The 21,558-nt window shown below is 45.1% G+C and overlaps 1 protein-coding gene across 2 annotated transcripts; it reads left to right on the forward strand.

Moving 5' to 3' along the window:
• The first annotated feature begins 3,521 nt into the window (after positions 1–3,521).
• On the forward strand, positions 3,522–10,910 carry ZBTB2 (zinc finger and BTB domain containing 2). 2 transcript variants are annotated; one of them, XM_071549315.1, is made up of 3 exons: positions 3,522–3,757; positions 7,582–7,765; positions 9,469–10,910. In XM_071549315.1, exons 2-3 carry the CDS (start codon positions 7,593–7,595, stop codon positions 10,829–10,831), a joined length of 1,536 nt encoding a protein of 511 aa, XP_071405416.1. In that variant the 5' UTR covers positions 3,522–3,757; positions 7,582–7,592; the 3' UTR covers positions 10,832–10,910. The 2 variants fall into 2 exon arrangements, with proteins under 2 accessions (XP_071405416.1, XP_071405417.1); XM_071549316.1 differs by lacking the exon at positions 3,522–3,757 and adding an exon at positions 4,872–5,160.
• Positions 10,911–21,558: the final 10,648 nt, after the last annotated feature.

A 21,558-nucleotide genomic window follows, 5' to 3' on the forward strand; every position in this document is an offset into this window, starting at 1 on the left:
TCAGATGTGCTGTTCACCACATTCACTTTGCTGGCCTTTAAAAATTCACTCAGGACTGCTGCAGTTTGAATCAATTTTTATTAAGGAAAACAACACATGCAAAAGTTCATACATTGCTGTAACTTTATAGTCAATCACCACTAAAAATGTTACTCCAGCCAAGAGGACATGTCACGTTTGAACTTTACCAGTTAAAAGTGGGCAGAGCCCATGCAACAGGCTAACCTGGGACTAGGCCAAAGCCAGAAAGGAGAGGGCTGATCTACACTGCAGAAGCTGTGTCTGTCACTTGGGTTACACTTACAGTTCCTGATGGAGATGAGACTCCTAATAAGAAAAATTCAACACACAAGAGTTAAACTCGTTCCTTAAATGATACATATTTTACTAAGAAAAGGAATGGACCATTATCACTAGAAATCTTAGCACTTTGAGCCTGATTAACAGTACTAAAGCTGTGAAGGTTTTGACTATAACAATAAAAAAACCTGCTATTCAACTCCAGATTTCAAATGAACTCAACCAAAAAGACACACAGGACTTGAGACTGGATCAAATTCCTTGTGTTGCTCAAGTAACTTTTTACTTAGATTAGCAGACACTTTGATCATCTTATTAACATTTAAGTCATCAGCAGTATGTTCATTTACAATGCAAAATATGATATTACCAGGCAAAATTTTGGCTTTAATCCAGGTACATGAAAACCAAAGCAAAACTAAAAACCTAGGGACTGATCATGTCATCAGCAGTGACACACACTGCTCAGATGTATGCTCAGATGTGTAGCATCTGGATCTTTATCAGCCTGAGCAGTCCTTTCAAAAAGTCATACACTGAGAAAGAAAGACTAATCAAATACCTCCAGAAACTCAAAAACCCCCAAAACTCAGATGAGTGGGAAGTAAAATTTTAGATTTGCATTGTAAGTTTGGTGTGCAAAAGGCACCACATGAACTGCTTATCACTGCCGGCAACACAGGTGACATGTCTCAGATGGAAGTCAGTACTGAAGGTGCCAAGTTTGGCAGCATTAACACTGAACACAGCACTTTCTACAGATTCCAATGGGCCTTGAATCCAACATGATCCTTTTAAATTAGAAACTGCATTATTGCTGGATTAAACTATTGTAGTCCAAATAAAGATTTAAAGCCGAATTATGAGCTATTAATAATAAACAATAGCAAAGTTAATTCTTCTCCAGTTTCAGAAACAGCACAAAAGAGAATCCCACATGAATGCCAACACACAAGTACTAAAGTACAACATGAAAAAGAAAAAAGAGGCCACAAAGCCTGCCAGATATCTGCCACAAACACACTGGTTTTCCTAAGCAGCCTGCTCAATTTAATTAAAAATTATATCACTTTCACCATCTTCCAGAGCAGAAGACAAATCATCCACCACTAAGCAACTTGAGTTCAAATGCCCATCTACTCTCTTTACTTTGTATTTAGTTTGCAGAACTGAAATGCAAGGGAAACCATTCAGGGGAAAAATTGCCAAGTAGACTGGTTAAATACACTACAAATTTCTGCCACAAGCTCACCATAGCAGAACTCAAAGTTTAAAACCATGTCCCTTGTAGTTCAGCATATCTCAGCTCTTCGACTTGGGTCCTAAAGATGGACTTTTGTTCAGCTGCCTTATTCAAAGTAATACAACAGCAGCAAACAGACTGTCAGCTTTCAGCTCCACTAAAATTAAAGTTGTTGGGCTTTGGGGTTAGTTTGTTGGGTTTTTTTAAGACTCCACTAGTTAGTTTTCAAGTGCAGCTTAACTTGGGTAAATAAATTAATATTCATGAGCTATATAATGCAAACAGACTCAAGCTGTGCCTATCAAGACATCCATTTATTTCAGTGGGAGATGGCTTAGACTCACATAAACCTGGTTCAATCCTTTATCAATTTAGATCCTGTAAAAGTAACAATAGCCTGGGATGGCTGCAATTATCTCTGGATCTACAAACCAGACAAGATACAAGACTCCTCCTCCCCCTGTCCGCACACCTGCTATCAAGATGCAAAATTTTTTAAATGGTTTGGGCCTTTTTTTCCATAGTACATCTTCTTTAATTATTGTGGAAACAACATCCCAGCTAGCCCCCTAAATGCTTGCTTAAATAAGTACCTTAAAAAAGGTAATAATCATTATTACCATTATCCAGACCTAATTCAAACTGTTGGCATTGTAGCATATGCTGTTCCCATGAACAACAAAAAATACAGTCAAGGACAGCAAGAGAAGGCTTGCGGGGCAGAGGGTGCAAAGCAATCCCCTTTAACTATTGCCAGCTGGACATCTTCCCAAAAGCTTTTCAACAACAACAAAGTTTCTCTCTGAAAACGTTTCTGTCCCTGTCACTCCTCCACTTAGCAGATGTCACCTTACAACTAGGTGCAGATCCAGGCTCTGCCCAGATTAACTCCCTGCTTGAAGAAAACACATCCAAGGAATTCCTGGCCTCTTGTAGAAGCTGGCATCCCTGTTGCACACTAACAGCTCTTGATTCAGTAACTTCTGCAAGACTGACAATTTTTTCCATGTATCGGTAGTGTATGGTCATGCATTTCTTTATGCAGTTTTATCCATGGATTGTTCTACAGCACACCTTAGATTTGGATAAACGTGCTATAGCCACCTTCCCTCCACACTCCACCACAACCGAATCGGCCACTGTGGAAAGCTACAGATGTGATTTTTTAGGACAGCTATCTCATCCTCTTAAAAAAGTCGAGTTAATACCCATTCAAATAACCAATGCCCAGCTGAACGGACCAAAAGCGAACCCAACCTTTTCACTTTTGTACTCTGAATCACTCTTTTTGACAACTGAACTTGTAACCTCCCGTCTGACAGCTCAGCCACTCCGTGCCCAGGGCAGATTCACAGACTGGCCCCACGCCGCCCATTCCCGGCGCACCGAACCGAGACCTTTCTATAAATGACACCTGGAGCGCGGCCAGCGTGACGCGGAGGACGGCACCGGCTCTGAGGCCATACCCGAGAGCCCCGGGACGTCGCCTCCCGCCGCCGCCGGCCGGTCCTCGTCTCCCACATCCCCGGCTGCTTCGCGGGAAGCTCAGGGACGCACCTGCACCCGCCACTCCTCCCCGGGAGCGAGCGTGCTGGCAGCACTCGGCGGCTTCCATCCATCCAGCCAGCCCTCCATCCCACGCCCGCCACCAAGCACCGCCTGGCGGGAGCCGCCCGGTGCCCCCCGGCGGCGGCACCGAGCAGCCTCTGCCGCCGCAGCGAGGCGGGGCGGGCGCCGGGAAGGCGGCAGCAGGCGCAGCACTGCCCCATCTCATCCCACCCCGTAAGCCGCCACGGCCCCCGTTATCCCGCAGCGCCAGCGGCGGCGTTGAGGGGTGCAGGCACACCGGTCCCCGCCGCCCGGGAGTTTTAAAACGGCAGCGCACCCCGCTGGGACGGGGGCGGCGGCGCGCGGAGGGCCGGTCCCATTCCCGTTCCCGACGGTGGGGCGGGCGCGGAGGGAGGGGCGGGGGCTGGGTGTCTCCCGCTGCCGCTGCCGCTGCCGCCACAGCGCTCGCCGCCTCCCCTCCCCCACGGCGGGGGCTCCTCGCCGCAGCCTCTGTGCTCCGCTCCCGGTCATGTGACCCGAACGTAACCGGACAGGAAAAGCCGCCGCCGCCGCCGCCGCCGCGCTGACTCCGTTGTTGCTGCTGCCGGGCGCGGAGACGGCGGCGGTCCCCGCGCGGCGCCACCCGGCGGCCCCGGCGCCCCCCAGGTGAGCGAGCACCGATCACGCCGCGCCCGCCCCGCGGGGCAGCTGGGCCCCGCCGCCCGCACGTGCGCCCGGCCCCGCCGCGCCGGCCGCGGCCCGGGCTGAGGCGGCGGCGGGGGCGCGGCGGGGCCTGCTCGGCCCTACCTCAGCATTGTGTGCGAGGGGCACCCCGGGCCCCGCAGGGTCCGCGCGGGCCGAGGGGCCGAAGGTGGGGCCGCCCTGGCGAACCCCCGCCGGGCCGGACCGGGCCGGGCGGCTCCATCCGGGACACGGCGCGGTGAGGGGGATGGGTGCGCGCCGAGAGGAGGGGAGGGCCGGGCCCGGGGGGGGGCGGTCGGTGGGTCGCGGGGAGGGAGGGAGGGAAGGGGCGGGGGGACCGATGCCGCCCGGCGCCGGGCTCGGCTCGGCTCGGCTCGGCCGGTTGAGGCCTGCGCTCCCTCCCTCCGCCCCCTCCGGCGGCGGCGGCGGCGGCGGCGGCGTTGGGATCCGGCGCAGGCGGGGCGGGGCTGCCCCGCCTGTCCCCCCCTCCCGGCGGGTTGGGATGGGCCGGCCCTGGCGGCGGCGGCGGCGGCTGCTCTTCCCGTCTCGCGCGCCCTGGCGGCTCCGCTCGCACTGCGTCTCGCGCGCCGTCTCCGTCCCGTCCGTGCGCGCGTGGCGTGCGCGGGGGGGCGGGGGCGGGGCGAGGGGCGGGGCGCGGCCAGTGAGAGCGGCGCACGGCCGCCCCGCCCCCGGCCCTGGCGGCCAATGGGAGGCTCTTCCCTGCGCTCCGGCGCGGCTCCCGGGGATGGAGCGCGCGCGCCGGGACACGCCCCCAGCCCCAGCGGCCAATGGGAGGCGCTGCCGCGCGCTCCGGGCGCGGCTCCCGGGCATGGAGGGGCGCGCGCCGGGACACGCGCCCGGCCCCGGGCGCGGCGGGAGCGCCCCGGCGGCGCGCGCCCCTTCCTCGCCGCGGGGCCCGCTGGCGCGCGCGCCGTCCGGTCCCGTCCCGCCCGACCCCGGCCGGCCCGGGCCGGGCCCCATCGCGAGTCGCCGCCCGCCGTGAGGGTGGAGGCGTCCGCTCCGGGCGTTGCGGCGCCGCTGCGAGCGGGTCGCACTGGACAGTGCCCTCTGCCGTCGGAGCGGGAACGGCTGCGCGGGCTCGGTGCTCCCGAGGTTCGGTGCCCGCTGTGCGCCGGGCCGTGCCCGAGGTGTTCGCCAGCCGGCCCCCGCCCGGGCATGCCCGCGCCCTGCCCTGCTCCTTCCTCGCCGCTTCCAGTTCGTTCCTCCTCTCCCGCGGTCCGGTGCCGGCACTTTCCCGGGCTCCACCTGGGCTTGTGCCCACCCCTTTTCCCCGCGGGGTCTGCGAAATGAGCACACGCTTCCCGAAGGGCTCGCCCCGGAGTGGCTTCTCACCCCCCGCTGAACAGGTTAGGTAATTTCACAGCCCTGGCAGAACGGAGTCGGGCCAGAGAAGGGCTGTCTCCATGGGGTTCCAGGGCGCAGGAAATATTTCACGCAGTTCTTGGACCGGTCAGCACTAAAATACGGCGTTGCCGGTGTTAAATCACCGTTTTATTTAGCTACGGGTAAAACTCCTGAGTACACACATAATGTACAAAGTGCTTTCCTCGCTCCATTCATCTGCCTTACGATTTCCTTAGAGCATATTTCTTGTAGTGCTTGCAGTTACAGCTTTTAAATAAATATTCAGATCCAATAAAAATCCGGTGGTTGTGCACGTCTATCATTTTGTGAAAAGATGGATTCAGGCCTGTGAGGAGGGTCATCAGCTTGGGCTTCCAGAGTGACCGCTGTTTGGGTAAGGGTTAAAGTGCAAGCTAAACAAACTTAGGATGATAATAACTAAGAAGAATGCCTTTCTGGCTTGGAGTGCCCTCACATCGATGGTTTGCTCTGCCTGACAAATTTTGCTGTCTGAGTATAAACCAGACTTAGCAATGATGAATTAAAAATGTACCATGCATTAATAATCAAAGCTAAAAAAAAGAATCTAGTGTGTTTTCTGTAACAGCACAAAGTCTACATGCATGAGGCATGTTGCAGGATTAAATAACACCAAACATGATTTTTTTTTATTTTTATCAGCAATTATTCCCTCTTGTGGAGAGAGAAAGACAATCTTAGCACATCATTAGTACAACGAAAATGTAATTATCCAAAAAATTTATGGAGGCGCACCATTTTTTTCTTAAGTGTAAGAAAATATTTAACTGAGTCAAATGTTGTATATCTTTTTTTGCATATAGCCCTGACTCAAATGAGTTCTGATCTCATGTGAATGCAAAGAAATGCATTTAGTCAGCCTGTGTATTGGTTTAAATACAAGGGCATTCTTCACTGTCCAGCAAATAGAAATACTTGTTTCTCCAATGACTAAACATGCTGGCACATGTGGAATGCACTTCTCTTTTTCCAAAAAGCCTCGCTCTTACTCTATAAAAGATACAAGCTGCTTGTACTTTACTTAAAATTTCAATAGCTTCCTGTTCAATTTGGAGGGGAAAATACCTAAGACTTTTTATAAACCTTTTGGTTCACTTCTAGTTTCACCTTCTGTTTCTTTTCTGTTCTGCTTCTGCATTGTTCTGGGCATAACATGGCCAAGAATTTTGTTGGATTCTCTTTCTGTTTTACATGTTTATATATAGATCTACATTACTTCATAGTTTCACTTTTTCTGCGCAAAGCTCCATTTCTTTTGGTATAGTTTGTAGCCACTCATTTATCTTACTAGCCCTATATTCATGCATCCAATCATATACAACTGCCTTAAATGTGTTTTCCTGGCTATTTTTTTCCCCAGAGTTATCAATTTTTTGCTTCCAAGGCTGCGCTTGATTCCTTGAGGGAAAGTTTATAGCTCTAAGGTTCTTTGTGGGCAACCTCCAGCAGCTGTTAGAAGGAACTGCCAGGAGGATGAGGGGCTGTGGAAGCCCAGGGTTTGGGAGGGCTCAGATCAGTGCCACATTTCACTGTTGATGTGCTTGGTGGCCGGCGATGGACAGAACTGCACCTCTCACCCTTTGTGAGTTTCTTGATTTGCTAGGGGGGCATGAGGCCCAGAAGCTTCTTAAAAAATGCAGTTGTAGGTGGTCTCAATAAATAAATAAGGAGTTGTTAGGTAAAAAGGTTGCCCCCTTCTATAATGATAGTCCAGAGGGCTTGCCAATAGCTAGAATGAATTGTTTGAGTCTGGGAAGATTCAGGTATGTGTCTGGTATTTCCCAGGAGAGGGCATAACCATCAGAAATGTTTCTTTGTTACATGCTGGGCATGGATTCAGCTGGATGGACACATAACTTTTAGGTAAAATTTATACAGAGACACTGAAAATCCAGGTTAAAAGTATCCAACTTGTCTATTATTGGGTTGTGCTCTTGGGTCTCCCAGCTGCTGAGGTGAGCGTGACTGACATCAGAAAGGAGATTTATTTTTCCTACTTGAGCAGACAAGTTGCAACCAAAATACTTCCTTTTTTCCATGGCATACAGTGCTTTTACTGCTTATTAATATATCTTTCTTTCCCGTAGCTATTTCTATTTCCGTATCCAACCTCAACCCCGTGCCTTTTCAGAACTCTTCAGTCCTGGCTCTCCCTTGCTCTTTAACCCTGGCAAATCACTTGCATCTTTGTGAATTGCATTGCCCATCATGAAATAGAGATCCTTGCCTACATGTAAGATATCTTTTATATAGTAACTTGGGATTAAGAGGTGTTACTAAAGCAGGACATACAGGTATTAGATGGAAATACCTGTTAAGAGACAGCTGCTGTTGCATCTGTGCATCTGCTGTTAAGTTTTACATGAAAGTCATTTGCTTTTCAGAGTGTAAAAAAATGGATTTGGCCAACCATGGACTTATTCTGCTGCAGCAACTAAACGCTCAGAGAGAGTTCGGTTTCCTGTGCGACTGTACAGTTGCCATTGGTGATGTCTACTTCAAGGCACACAAATCAGTCCTCGCTTCTTTCTCCAACTACTTCAAGATGTTGTTTGTTCATCAAACCAGGTAACTGTAACAAGGTTCACCCTTTAAATGTTGTTCCATTAGTTGAGCTAAGAAAGTCCAGCAACATTTTGAAACCCGAAAATGTTCTTTTTGCTTCTTGCTCTATCATAAGGAATATGCAATCCAATCTTATCTGCAAACTAGAACCTCACTTTAAAACATTTTAAAGTTGAACTATGATTCATTAATTTTATAATTTACCACAAGTTCTCTATCCTTAAAAAAGCATAGAACACAGAATTTCTAGAATTGAATACTTCAAGGATCCTGTTTCACTCCTGCTCTTTCCTTTCTCCACTCGCTCTCTTCCACTCTGTCTTGACACTGTTCTTGACATTTCCATAACATTATATACAACCCAGTAAGTATTTATTAGGAGATTCTGAGAAATTAACTTAAAAGAGAGGTGTATTTACTTTAATTTTTTGCAGTTTATCAAAGCCAATTAAATAATAAAATAATACATAGTTGTGGGAAAATAAGGGGGTTTGTGTTACTTTTTGTGGTTTGGTTTTTTGGGGTTTTTTTGTACCGAAGCCTTACACTGAGAAACTTGAAAAGATAACCAAAGTGTAAGACTGTTTTAAAGAGGTTTTTTTCTTTTTCCCAAATACTTGAACTATCTCAAAACTTCTAGGAGAGAAGCGCATTTGTAGGACTACAGGTAGTTGTATCAGTCTTCATGCTCCATCAACAGCACACAGTCATTTTTGGAAGACAACATTGCAAAGTTTACTTTTGAGTAATACATCTGAATTCAAAAGCAGTCACAAAGAGGGCTCAAGAAGGGTGCACCTTAAGAAATGGAAGATTTAGCTGTAATTTCCTCCTCAGCATGGTAGTTTACTGTAGTTAGAGCATTCAGACCACAGCACGCAGCATTTCTGGATTTCTGTGTTTTATTTAATGTTTGTTTTTAATACAAGAACTACAAACACTTCTGAAGAGGCATTCCAGACAAATCATTTCCCTGTATTGAGCACTCTATCCAAGGGACTGCTAGGCTGCCCAGGCATACCACTGGTGCTGCTGTTTCTTCCTCTCTATTCAAGAAAAGAGACTACTGTTCTGCTGTGTAAGGAGTCTGGACTCCACCGGTTACATATGCTCAGGCTGTACCTGTTGCATCAGATCCCCAGGGATTGACTCCCTATCCTGCATGGATTCTGGATCATAATGCAGTTGAGACAAGGTGGTATCACACATTTACAGAACTGCAGCTATAAACCCTGGCGGGACATAGAGGGCAAACAGGCAAGTGCCAGATGAATTTTAGATGTTTTCAGGTCTAAATATTGAGAAAAGTTAAATGAACTGTGAATTTCGAGTCCGGTGTTAGGTTTTAATTTAGCTACAGATGTGTTTGAATCCAACCAAGAAAAGGGGAAAATTGTTTTTGCAGTTTACAAAATACATTAGTATGTGACAACACATCTGTAACGTAACAGCAGTTTAGAAGGATGTAGATCACAATGGGGCAGCTTTGTCTTTCAAGCCAGTTACTTCACCGAGGAAAAAAGTCATCTTCCAAGTGGCCAATAAGATGAGCTCTTTTACACTAAAGTGTTTCTCTAGTATTTATTGCAGATTCTGTCTTTTGGATTTAAGCAGAGACCACCTATTTTTATTAATGCTTGAATAACCTAGAACTGGTAAAAAAGATTTTCCTTATCTCTTATTTATGATTTTGTTTCATCTTTCAGTGAATGTGTCCGTTTGAAGGCGACTGATATACAGCCAGATATCTTCAGTTATCTCTTGCATTTGATGTACACTGGGAAGATGGCACCACAACTCATTGACCCAGTTCGACTAGAACAGGGAATAAAGTTTCTGCATGCATATCCACTAATTCAAGAGGCCAGCCTTGCAAGTCAGGGAACTTTTTCTCACCCAGATCAAGTTTTTCCATTAGCATCTTCATTATATGGCATTCAGATTGCAGATCACCAGATAAGACATCCCACTAAGGTTACATCAGCGACTGACAAACTTGGGCGCGAACCAAGGCCACAGACATCACGGATGAACCAAGAGCAGGTTTCTGAAGGCTCACAGCTCTCACAGTTAACTACGACTCTACCACAAGTGACCCGGACAAATATGTCCACTTCTGACCCATTGCCATCTTCTTTATCTCCAGAATTGGTATCTGCTGCTGGTAATAATTCACCTGCAGGAGAAGAAGCCAACATGGAAGCATCTTCTTCAGATGAACAGCCTGCCTCACTCACAATAGCACATGTCAAGCCAAGCATTATGAAAAGGAACGGAAGCTTCCCAAAATACTATGCCTGTCACCTCTGTGGTCGCCGGTTCAATTTGCGGAGCAGTTTGCGTGAGCACCTGCAAATCCACACGGGAGTTCCCTTCACATCTAGCCAGCAGGGAGAAAGTAATATTTCTTTGTCTCTCTGTAACAACACAGCTGATAAAGATGCCATGGAAGTGCCTGAAGCAGGGATGATTAGTGACAGCGAGCTGCAGCAGATCTCAGACTCCCCAATAATTGATGGGCAGCAGCAGTCAGAGACACCTCCCCCCTCTGATATTGCAGACATTGACAACTTGGAGCAGGCAGATCAAGAGAGGGAGGTAAAGAGACGGAAATACGAATGTTCCATCTGTGGTCGCAAATTTATTCAGAAAAGCCACTGGAGGGAGCACATGTACATACATACGGGCAAGCCCTTCAAGTGTAGCACTTGTGACAAAAGCTTTTGTAGGGCTAACCAGGCTGCCAGACACGTGTGCCTAAACCAGAGCATGGACACGTACACGATGGTGGATAAACAGACTCTGGAACTCTGTACTTTTGAGGAAGGCAGTCAAATGGACAACATGTTAGTACAGACCAACAAGCCCTACAAATGTAACTTGTGTGACAAAACGTTTTCAACTCCCAATGAAGTAGTCAAACATTCGTGCCAAAATCAAAACTCTGTCTTTACACTAGAAGAAGATCGCTCCATTCTGCTAGGTGGTGGGGACACAGAGGCCACAGAGACTGATAATGCAGTGTTAGCCTCCATCAAAAAGGAGCAAGAAGCAGTGTTGTTAGACTGAATGTGAAACCTATATCAATTTTTTAAAGTTTCTTTACTCATTTTTTATTAAATCAAGTTTTTCCCTCCCCTACCTCTTACCTCACTCACCCCTTCCATCCCTTCCACCAGCCAACCTCCTTCCCACTCTTTGTCTTCAGCAACCAGAACTGTTCTGGCATATTAGGAAATTGGACTTTGCCTCTCCCACCAAAACAAACAGAAAGCTCTTACATCAAACCACAACAAAGTTGATTTTAATACAAAGGAACATGTGAAAAATAATCCAGCTAGCTATGCTGATAGTTAATTCAAATTTAATAGATTTTAAACAAACTTTAGATTGCTTAAAATGTATTTAGATACAGTGGTGAGTGTAATGAGAAACAGAGTATCAATTTGGTGAGCAAAAGATACACATATTTTCCCTGGTAGAAGGCATTTTAAGCTCTGGCAAATTAAACACTGTGCTTTTTACAAGTCCACATGCAAATCAATTAAGGTTATAACCTAAAGCCCTCAGAACTTTTCTCAAGGAATGAAAAAATCTCTGTTCACTGAGTTAAAAAAGAGCTGAAGGAGTTGGGTTTCTTTTAGATGTATGTTTTCCCTCAAGTATGCCTTTGGGTATCTGTTTTGGAGTCAAGCAAAGTAGTTACTTAGTCAAATTTTGACTTAAGTAGCTGTAATAGTAATGTGATGGCAATCTTTATATATATATATATAAATACTGTATATGTATATATATACATATACATATATATATATATATATATATATATATAAAGTGTTTGTGTGTATATTTGGTACAGGTAAATAAGCGCACACATCCTTTTTAAGTAGCTGGCCATCTGCTCTCAGAGTCAGCCTGGAATGTCTTTTAGTCGTTCGACAAACCTAGTCATTGGACAGGTTAGTTTTAACCAAATTTAAAACATCCTGAGCCGTGTGCATTTTTATTGACCTGTTGAAGAGAAGCCAATAGGTAAGTGTTGTCACCCAAGCTACCAAGGAAACAAGTGACATACTGGTGAGCACTGCACCATCAGTGCAGCACATGCATGTGTTGTTAGCTATAGGCTTGAGTCATTCTGGATGAAAGGAGAGAGAAAAGCTTTATTCCCTTACTCTGGCAAGGAATGTCTGTGATTTCATTTGGATTAATGGCGTGAGTTAAGAGGGAGAAAAGGCAGTGTTCTAGCAACAGATGATCATGGTTGTTTTAAAGTGAATCTGTAGTGCTGGCTGGCAAATTCTGCTCTGTAAGAGCCCTGTTATTTTGAAAGCCAAGACAAAGTGCAAAAACTGGAAGGGTGAATTCTGTAGTTTTAGTTACTGCTGATGGTAGCACTGCATCTTTGTGTTAAAAATCAAGTTGTTGATTTTTATTATTTTATATAGATGCCCAGATTTTTTACTGGTAGCCTAAAGACCTAACCTGACAGCAGCAGTGAAGCCCACTGAACAATTGCTGGGCCAACACAAGGTGTAAGTGGACAGAAAAAGTGCCCCATCATAAATGGAGACAGTGTGTGTTTTGGGGGGAGGGGTGGGAGAGGGCAAGTCAAAAACCACAGCTCTTCTCTGTGTATACATTTAAATTGAGTATCATCTTTTTGTGTATAGTTAAGTTCTCAAATTTGTAAGTTTTTATACATCATTTCATTGAATAAAAACTGAATTAAATGCAATATGTTTTATTGAGTTGAAAGTGAAAGGTTGTTGGTTTTTGATCTTCCTGGATGAACTCTTGCTGAATTGGTTCAGAAGCCAAGTGATGTATTCTATCAGACTAAAACTGCCATCTTACAGATGAACAAATAGTTTGCTAAAACTTAAAACAGGGGATTTAGCACAAAAAGTTACTACATACTACATTTTTTTCCAGTTTATTATAACATGACAACTATTGTAAAGTTCTGTTGTAAGTGGTATTGATTTTATTATCCCTCTTGGTATTAGAGTAATAGTTTTAAAATCAATTGATTTTACTTCAAAGTATGGAATTGTTTTGAGGTAAAAAATAGTATATTGCAGAATTATTTTAGAGTTGCCCGTTTAAAAACTTTTTTAGGATCTTCATCTACCAATATAATTTCTTTAACAATGTTTTTATTTCATCTTACTTAGTCTGAAATGCTCTCAGAGTAGGAAAACAGAACAAATTTTTCCTAATTCAGGATAAGGCTTTTGAAGTATTTGTGGTTTAGGGACTAGTCACAAGTTCATTTCATGCCTGCAGCTGCTAAAGGTGCTGCCACCTCACCTGTTAGTTACTGCTTAGTCAGACGCTCTTTTTTTTTCTCCATTTTTTTCCCCAGGACTCCAGTTCTGCTCCAGGGCAGAGTACAGTAGTTTAGCTCAGCTCCCCAGGTGACTGGTTTTATTGGGGGTACATGTGGCTACACCATTTTCTCTGAGGCATTCAGCAGCCCCTTACCTTATTGCTGCTCTCACCTCTCCTTCTCCATTGTTTGGAGATCAATACATGTTGAATGGGCTCAAGCGAAAAATGCTATTTTCAGTCAAATCTCTTCCCTGTTTTAGCTCTGCTGAAGGTTTTGAACAACTCATGGATTGTGCAAGCGTGGAGATGAGCAGGGAAGAGGCTTACTGAAGCCAGTGTTGCTCCTGGCAACATCCAGATTGTAGACGGTGGGAAGTGGTGACTCCCACTTGGGCAGGTCCCTCATCTGGTGAGCAGGCTGGTGTACTGCCCAGAAAGAAGGAGCAGGATAGGGCAGGGAACATGCAGCAGGGAAAGGAGATGGATATGACAGTACTGCTGCTGCAAGGAACATGAAATTGCAGGCTCAGCAGAGATACTTTCACCTGTTAATATTTGTTCCTAAGAAATAACACTGTTGGGTAAAGAGAAAAAAAAACACAATAAAGAGACTGTTTTAATACATGGTTAGCTATGATAATAGTTTATTTTAAATACCCTTTATTGTCTGATCCATAGTGATGTTTAAGTCATTGCCTTTCAACTGCTTGAGCAGTTTTGTTGCTCTACAGCGAACTGGGAACAGTTTATTCTGTTATTAACATTTGTATCAAGGGTTTGGGCAATTACAGCACAATTACAATTTTGTTCAGGCTTCTTTGTTAAAACCCTCTGAATTATTAGAACAGTTTAAGATAACTTCATAGAGAGTTTATCTTTCAGTGTTTGACTAAGAAATTTGTGACCGACTTGCTCATTACTCATTCAGTCTGCTCACCTGCTGAAGTTGTGAATTTTCTACCAAATGAAAGCAGACAGCTTGGAAGGAACTGCTGAGAAATTGGTAAAATTTGCCATCATTCAAGACTGTGGGCTGGAACTTCAGCTCCATGTTTTTCCAAAGGAGTACCTTCAAAGTGAATTTCCTAGGCATGTCACTTGATGAAACACCTCTGCCTTGACTTCAGAAGTATCAAACACTTAAAAATCTTAGTGCTCCACAGAAAGGATTGTCACTTCTGAAAGTGAACTTTGCAGTCCATTGCAATCAATATTTTTGTATCAAATATCTTCTTGATCACTGGTCTGATAATCATTCTGCTTCTGTAGGGGGAGAATTTATTAGAAGATGCTACTGGTACAAACACTGAATATTTAAACTGTGCTCTGTTTACACTGCTGGGCCTTCAGTTGCAGTCTTGATGTCTAGAAAATCTGCTGGCTAGCTTTTGAGCTCCAAAATAACAGCCTCAGACACAAAATGGTGGTCAGTCACAAGAAAGAAAAGTAAAAAAAAATATTTCTTTCTGTTTTCTTTGAATAACTTATTTGACATTGCAAACTTTTTTCATTAATTAAAGGAAACGTGGTTAGGCAAGAGCAGGTGTTGTGGTGCCCAGTGGCATCACGATCCTTGCAGTGGTTTTTTTTCCCCAATCTGATTAACAGCAGATTTATCTTGTTTGGGTACTTTGCCTGTTTGGAGAGCAATATCTTTCTTTAGATAGCTTTGGCCCAAGCAGTTGAAGATCAAATTGATTCATTCTTAACCAAGTTAAAGTAATTTTCCTTGATTGCATTACCACACCTTTAATCTTGAAAAGTAAACACAAATAAGGGGAAGAGTTAATTTTGGAATTCTGTCATTGACTCTCTTTACTGCTTCCTGAAAGTCAACAAATGCTTTCATGTGGCAAGATACTTCATAGCTATGAATGATTAGGAGTGGAGTATTTGGGTTACTTAATGAAAGAAAGGAAAAAAATTAGGAAAACAAAACAGAAAGAAGCAAGAAGTCTTTTTAAAATGCCCTTTGTTAATGTGTATTTGCCAAATGATCTGTGATCATCTCTAGAAGTAAGAGAAAGTGACTGTCCTTAAATATGAGCTTCTGTCAAGGCTGCCATAAAAAAGGAAGGATTTTGATGCAATTTAACCAAAACCACACAACACACTGCCTCTGCAGTACTACCTTGCTGCAATGGTGTCTGTGCATCCGTGTGTTTGAACAGGTCACGTGTGCCAAGATCCAGGGCTTGGAGCAGCTGTCAGTGACTGTTGCCACTCCTCACAGTGCCTGTGTCTCAGCCCTTGTGCCAAAGGAACTGCCAGCAGGACTTCCTTCAAATTCAGTCCATGCCAATTGCCTTGGCCAAAACTGAATCTTTCCCGGAACCTTAGGAAATCTACTCAGAGAAGAGAGAAGCAGAGGCACAAAATGCAAGTTAACACAAATGTTTGCTTACTGTGTGGCTCTGTGGAGTGTGGAGGAGGTACCCACCACTGCAGCACACATCAGCACAGATCCAGAGCCTGTCTCCAATCTGCTGACTGTCAGGCCCCATTTTGAAGCAGCTCCTACACTTTGTAAGGGAACTGAGTTGTCTTCTACACTGGTCCTTCATCTCTCAACCACACGGTCAAAGCGTTTTCTAGTTTGTTACTACTGTATAGTGTAGTTCTAGTTTTGGCAGTGAACTATTTTATGGATTGCTGTGGTTCATTTGGGTCTCTTAACTTGACAAGGCAATATACTCTGTCAACCAAACTTTATTTCATTACATTATTAGGTAAAAGTCAGACCAGGGCTCAATTCCCTTTTGACAAACTAGTCTGATCTTTCAATTCTCTAATACACTGCTTCAACAATTCACACACTTATTAACTCAGAAAATTACTAACCTGCATACTTATGAACAATAGTGTTGCCTGGCTGAGGGTGCTTATCCTTCCTTTCCATCACACTGCAGGTGTCCCCTCTATCAACCCAGGAAGCAGGAGAGGCTCAGCAGCTCAGCTTCTGCTGGACCTGATGCCAGAGGCTTTTGGGGTGGACATGTATTCCTGCCTCCCAGCTTGGAAGCCTGGTCTACCTACACGTTCCTGTGTCTTGTTGCCGGTTGCTCTGAAGAATTTCAGGCTTATCAGAAGCTCCCAAGCAGTTAGTTTTGCAAGGCTGCAACTGCAGCACACCTGATGTCCACCTGGCCTCGGCAGCAGCGCAGATGCTGCTCTTCCTGTCAGACCCTTCTCCCAGCACACGCCAGCCATTGGCGAGCCAGGCATTGGGCATTCAGATTGAAGTGAAGCAGGCAGTTTTGCTAAAGTCCCTTGGGGCAGCATGAGCAGGAGCTGAGTGAGGAGCCACTGTGGATTTGAGCCCTATTTCTGAGAATACATTAATCGTTTCCTCACTTGATTGAGGCTGGCCCTGAATAGAGCAGCAATCCAGAACTGAACCCGTGTTTTCCCCTGAGCCCACTGGAGCAGCTCATCATGTCCCATTATGGCTGCGTGTCCAGCAGTGGTGTGCGGGGGCAGCACTAGATGGTGCAGTCACACCAGTGCAACCTCCTGCGCCTCCCACCTCCCTCTCTGTCCCCACGCCCTCCACAGGGGCAGCCGCTGCACACCCCGAGGAGCATCCCCATCCCCAGGAGCTGCACTGGGAAGCCAAAGGAAGGGGCTGAGGGCAGGCTGGCAGCCCTGTCCCCAGCAGCATTGCCCCAGCCAGCAGAGCCCTTTGCACAGTGGGCTGCAGAGGCACCAAGTCCCGAGGCTGTCAGAGACAGGCACAAGATAATAAGCAACTTAAATTTTTATTAAATTTTATATTTATTATATATTTATTTAGTTTTATTTATTTATATATATTACACTGTCACATATGCCATTCAGGAGTGACCAAGACCATTTTGCCCCAGGAGCAACTGACTTCAAATTGGGTCGATTTCCTGACAGCATTGTTAATCAGCCCCTGCAAATGCAGCCCTGAATAAGGACAAGTTCTGGCTTTTGGGCAGTCATGAATACGGACACTGGTTACAACTTTTCTTGTATTGATCTTCCAACTTGAGCTTCCCATTCCAGCAGGAACAGGTCTTTCCTGACTGTCCTACAAAAGAGTAAGGTCTGGAAAATGGGGAGGGCTACACATCCACAGGGTCAGGTCCTTCCACTCCAACAGCAGTACTTGAAAGATATAAAGGGAAATAGTCAAAACATTTTATTTGCCACTGATGAGGAAAGGAAGGTGATGCCTCGTCAGGCAACCAGCACCACTCCAGTTGCTGGCACACTGTTCTCCACATGCAAACATATACGCAGAATATGGTCATAATTGTTCAATAATAATCTTACTCTTTGATATTGTATTCTTATGCAGATTTTTTTTTAAATCTTATTTTGAGGTATCTTTGGCAATATTGATAGGAGAAAGAATCCCAGGACAAGTCCTTGTGTGCAAGAACTGAAAAAGAACATTGGGAGGAACTTCATTCTTGTTCACCGAGTTCATTAAAGTCCAAAATTTTCATGGCCTTCTTACTCCCTTTCAATAGAGCTATAGTACAATATTAATTTTAAAAAAATGTATACAGGTATGAATGGCAGGTTGTGTTGTTGTGTGTCATTCCTGTGTCATATAGGAGATGTCTCAGAGCAAAGGGCCATAATGTCACCAGTGTTATTTGAGTTCCATTTGCTGCAAGAGAAACGAGTAAAAATCAGCAGAAGGAATCAGCTGATATCTGTATCAGCTTTCATCTGCATGCAGAGCTGTGCCATGCAGAGTGGAAAGCTAATGTGGCATAGCTCAAACTAAATGGGGAGAGCCTGAAAGACAGCTGAACAGTTACTCAGGAAGTAGCCACCTAACTGTGAAGCTGTGACCATGCCTCTAAGGACACCACCTTTCCTATTTTGGGGTGGAGTTTGTTTTCTTTCTGTTTGGGTTTGGGATTTTTAACATTATATTAACTGTTCCCTCTTAAAAAGTGAAAACATGGAAGACACAGAATTAACACAGAGGTATTTTACATTTACAGAGGATTTTGACATTGCAGAGGTTTCTGCAATAGCTTTGTGAGGCTGGTATGTCTCTTGGGCAGCTTCCCCTGACAACAGTTTCAACCTAAATGATTCTGTGGTTGTATACACTCATACCATGCCCCCACCTTAGAGCAAGAGTGGAAGCAGGAGCTTCTGCCTTTCAGTGTCTGTCACAGAGGGAATCGAGAACACATAGCTTCTGCTCTGCCAGCCTAGGGGGAGCAGCAACCTGATGACAGTTCTCCTCTTAGGGCTGGTGCTTTCCCCTTACCCCTGCCAGTCGGGCAAGGGAAGGTGCTACCAGATCAATATACCTATCCCAGAGAACAGGAGCACTGCCTTCAGTTCTCATTAGCTTGAGGGGCAGCAATCTCTTAGCATGGGATTTATATCTGTCCTAAAGAGAAGACCATTTGGAAATAATGGCTGTATTGATCCTTTTTTACCCCTTCAGAAAGTGACATAGATAGATACTCTTTCTCCTAAAGTAGCTGTTTTCTGCTCCAGAAAAGTTGCCCTACAGAAATTAAAAGTTCTCAAGACTTCTATTTGTGTCTCAGCACAAGTCCTTGGTAGACCCATGAGAAAGTCACCTCATGTTGCAACATCACGGAAAACATTTCCCTGCTTCTGATAGTACTGCAAGGGAGTGTGAGGTGATGACTTACTCTATGTCTGGCCTTGCTGGTGGTCTCCTCCAGAGTGCTTACAGTAGCTGAGGTTTTGCATGGTGAGAGGAAAAAAACGCAGCTGCTGCTGCCAAGAGGATTTATTTGCTCTGTCACATAGCTGCCAGTAGCAGTACTCCCTTACAACGCCACACCTCCGTGGTGACTCTTATGTGAGAAATGAGCACATCTATTTCCTATTGCTGTCAAGGAATGCGATTAAGCATGGCTCTGAAAACTGGGAAGTAGAGATACAATGCCAGTGGTACTTAGCATTGATGTCTCTGCCACTGAGCATAAGGGGGAGGTTGTTTGCAAAGTACTAACACTCCAGGGTTTCAGGGGTGTCCTGGACAGAACTGACTTTGAAGTGAAGCAGGTAGTTTTGCAGAAGTCCCAGCTTGCAAGGCACTATAGATGAGGGCAGTTCCTCAGTTTGTCTTTAAAACCTACCAGCAGAGTGGCAGAATTCTTCAGTGCCTGATGGGACCAAGAAGGTGCATTTCTTGGTATGATCCTACAGCAAGTAATGTATTAAGATTACACATGTGAATTGCTCCAGCTCTCAGAAAACCAAGAGAGACCTCAGGAAAGCCAGGCATCTGCTGAAGCAATGGTTAGGTCCAGGAATCACTCCCAGCTTCTCATGCACCTCCTCACAGGCAGAGCAAGGAAAACTAGAAAGTCCTTGACTTAGGGTAAACACTACTCAGCAACAATTACAACATCAGTGTGTTGTCACAACATTATTCTCCCACTGAATCCAAACAAGTGGCACTGTACCAGCTACTAGGAAGAAAATTAACTATCCCAGCCAAAACCAGGACAAGGATTAGGGTTAAGACTGGGAAAGAAACAGAGTGTGAGCCTCTTGCCAGACTGGGGCTGCAAATAAGCTGCCAAAGGAAGAGGAAGGCTGGAAAATATCTGTGTAACAACTGGTGGAGTGCAGGCACAGGACACTGCCTGTGCAGCTGGAAAGATGCCAGACGAGTATTTAAAGCACCACAGAAAATGTGATTTTTTTCTCCCCTTTTCACTCTGTCTTTTCTTCCCTAATTTCAGCTTCAGTTTTCTCTTTCACTTGAGAGCTTGTGCAGGAGATGCCCCTGTTTCTGTCTCCTGACAGGGAAAGGAAGAAGGAGGCAGGGGAGTCCCTGCTGCCCTCTGTGAGAGGAGTGGTTTCAGATATCTGCCATGATCTTAGGTTGGTTGTGCAGACCTTTGCATGGAGCACACATGTAGCATTAAAGGCATTGCTTATTAATAACCATGACAAAAAGGTGAAGTCTTCAAAGAGCAATCATCAGCAACCCTGAATAAAGATTCCTTATCCCTGGATAACACTTCTGACTCTGCCATAGCCTTGCCAGTAGTTCATTAAGACTGGCATCTCTCCAAATGGCACATGAATGCTCAGTGTTATCTGTCTGAAAGAAGAGAATTAAGAAAGTTTTATTAATGACAGCTTACTGTCTCAAGAACATCTTATTTTCACAATCACTTCTTAGAAATGGAGATAATAAAGGTCTCAGTTAAGCAAATACAGAAAATGGCCTAGGGAGATATTATACCTATCCTCTCTTCTGATGCAGATTTTACTGAAATGCAAAAAAGCTTTGTAAGCTTGAATGAGGCACTACGTGCTTACCATGGAAATAAACACTTGCTCTTTTTGACTTTCAAGAAGCTTTATTAGAGGGGAAGTGTATTTCCCCTCACTATGACCCCACTGCCCAGCTTCACCATCTTCCTGGAAAATCATAATCTCTGGTTTCCTATTCCTTTCTGGTTTTTCTTTTCATAAGTAGTCTTACTGTTACATATGACTGCATTCTTACACGGATGTTATCTTCTGCTGTGATTTGGAACCCAAAGTAATGTGATGTTGCATGGATCCAGGCAGCCACTATTGCTCTGGTCCCCAGCAATATCCCTTTTCTCTCACCTGGACCTGTAGTGGGAGTGGTCACACAGAGTAGATGAGTCCAATGACTGATACATAGTTGTGGGGTTTTTAATAGTTCTAGGGGCCTTCTTATGTTGTGGGGTCTGTTCCCAAATTGCATTTTTCTTTCATAAATTATGGAGTACTCAGGCTATTATATAAACCTTAGAATATAGGCCCTTCAAGATCTTAAAGTCCTTAGCACAGCACATAACTCATTTCTTATTCTGAGGCAGGGATAACCATTGGATTTCTTGTAGCATCTGTTTTTCTGACACTTGTCCATCTGAGTCCCCAAAAGATGAATTCATGACTGGGCCCTTGTTCCTGTTCTTCTGCTATCTCTACCTCTGCTGACTGTTAGGTGTGTTGTAGCAAGGGTCCATAGTCTTTAGAGGTTTGGGAAAGTGGCCACCTCTTAAGGTATCACCGATACACTGCCTCACAGTGACCTCTTGTGGAAATTTTAACAATTCCAGCGCTTTAGCCAATGTAGCATGATCTACATATATGCTAGGACTATGGTTTGAGGTTTGGGATAGACAAGTAAATGTATAGTGAGGTCCCTGCCAGATGAAAGCAAACCTCATCCAATCTGTCCCCAGTTTCTTCCTTGTCAGTAGATGCCATCCATCACTAAGAGGATTGACTATATCAGCCCTACTGGGAACAGAGGCAGTGAGTGATTTGTCAGCAGAGGTCAGGCTTCCATAATCTTCTGTTAGTTGCCACTTGCTATGTGGGTATCCAAGAGACTACATCACTCAAATCCTCTGCTTTAGTCATAACTTTTTAAAGATGTAATGTCTTGCCACTGTCCCTAGGTATAAATTCCAGAGTACTATCATGAAGAGTCG

Source organism: Pithys albifrons, chromosome 2 (genome assembly GCF_047495875.1).
Source record: "Pithys albifrons albifrons isolate INPA30051 chromosome 2, PitAlb_v1, whole genome shotgun sequence".
Classification (NCBI taxonomy): Eukaryota; Metazoa; Chordata; class Aves; order Passeriformes; family Thamnophilidae; genus Pithys; species Pithys albifrons.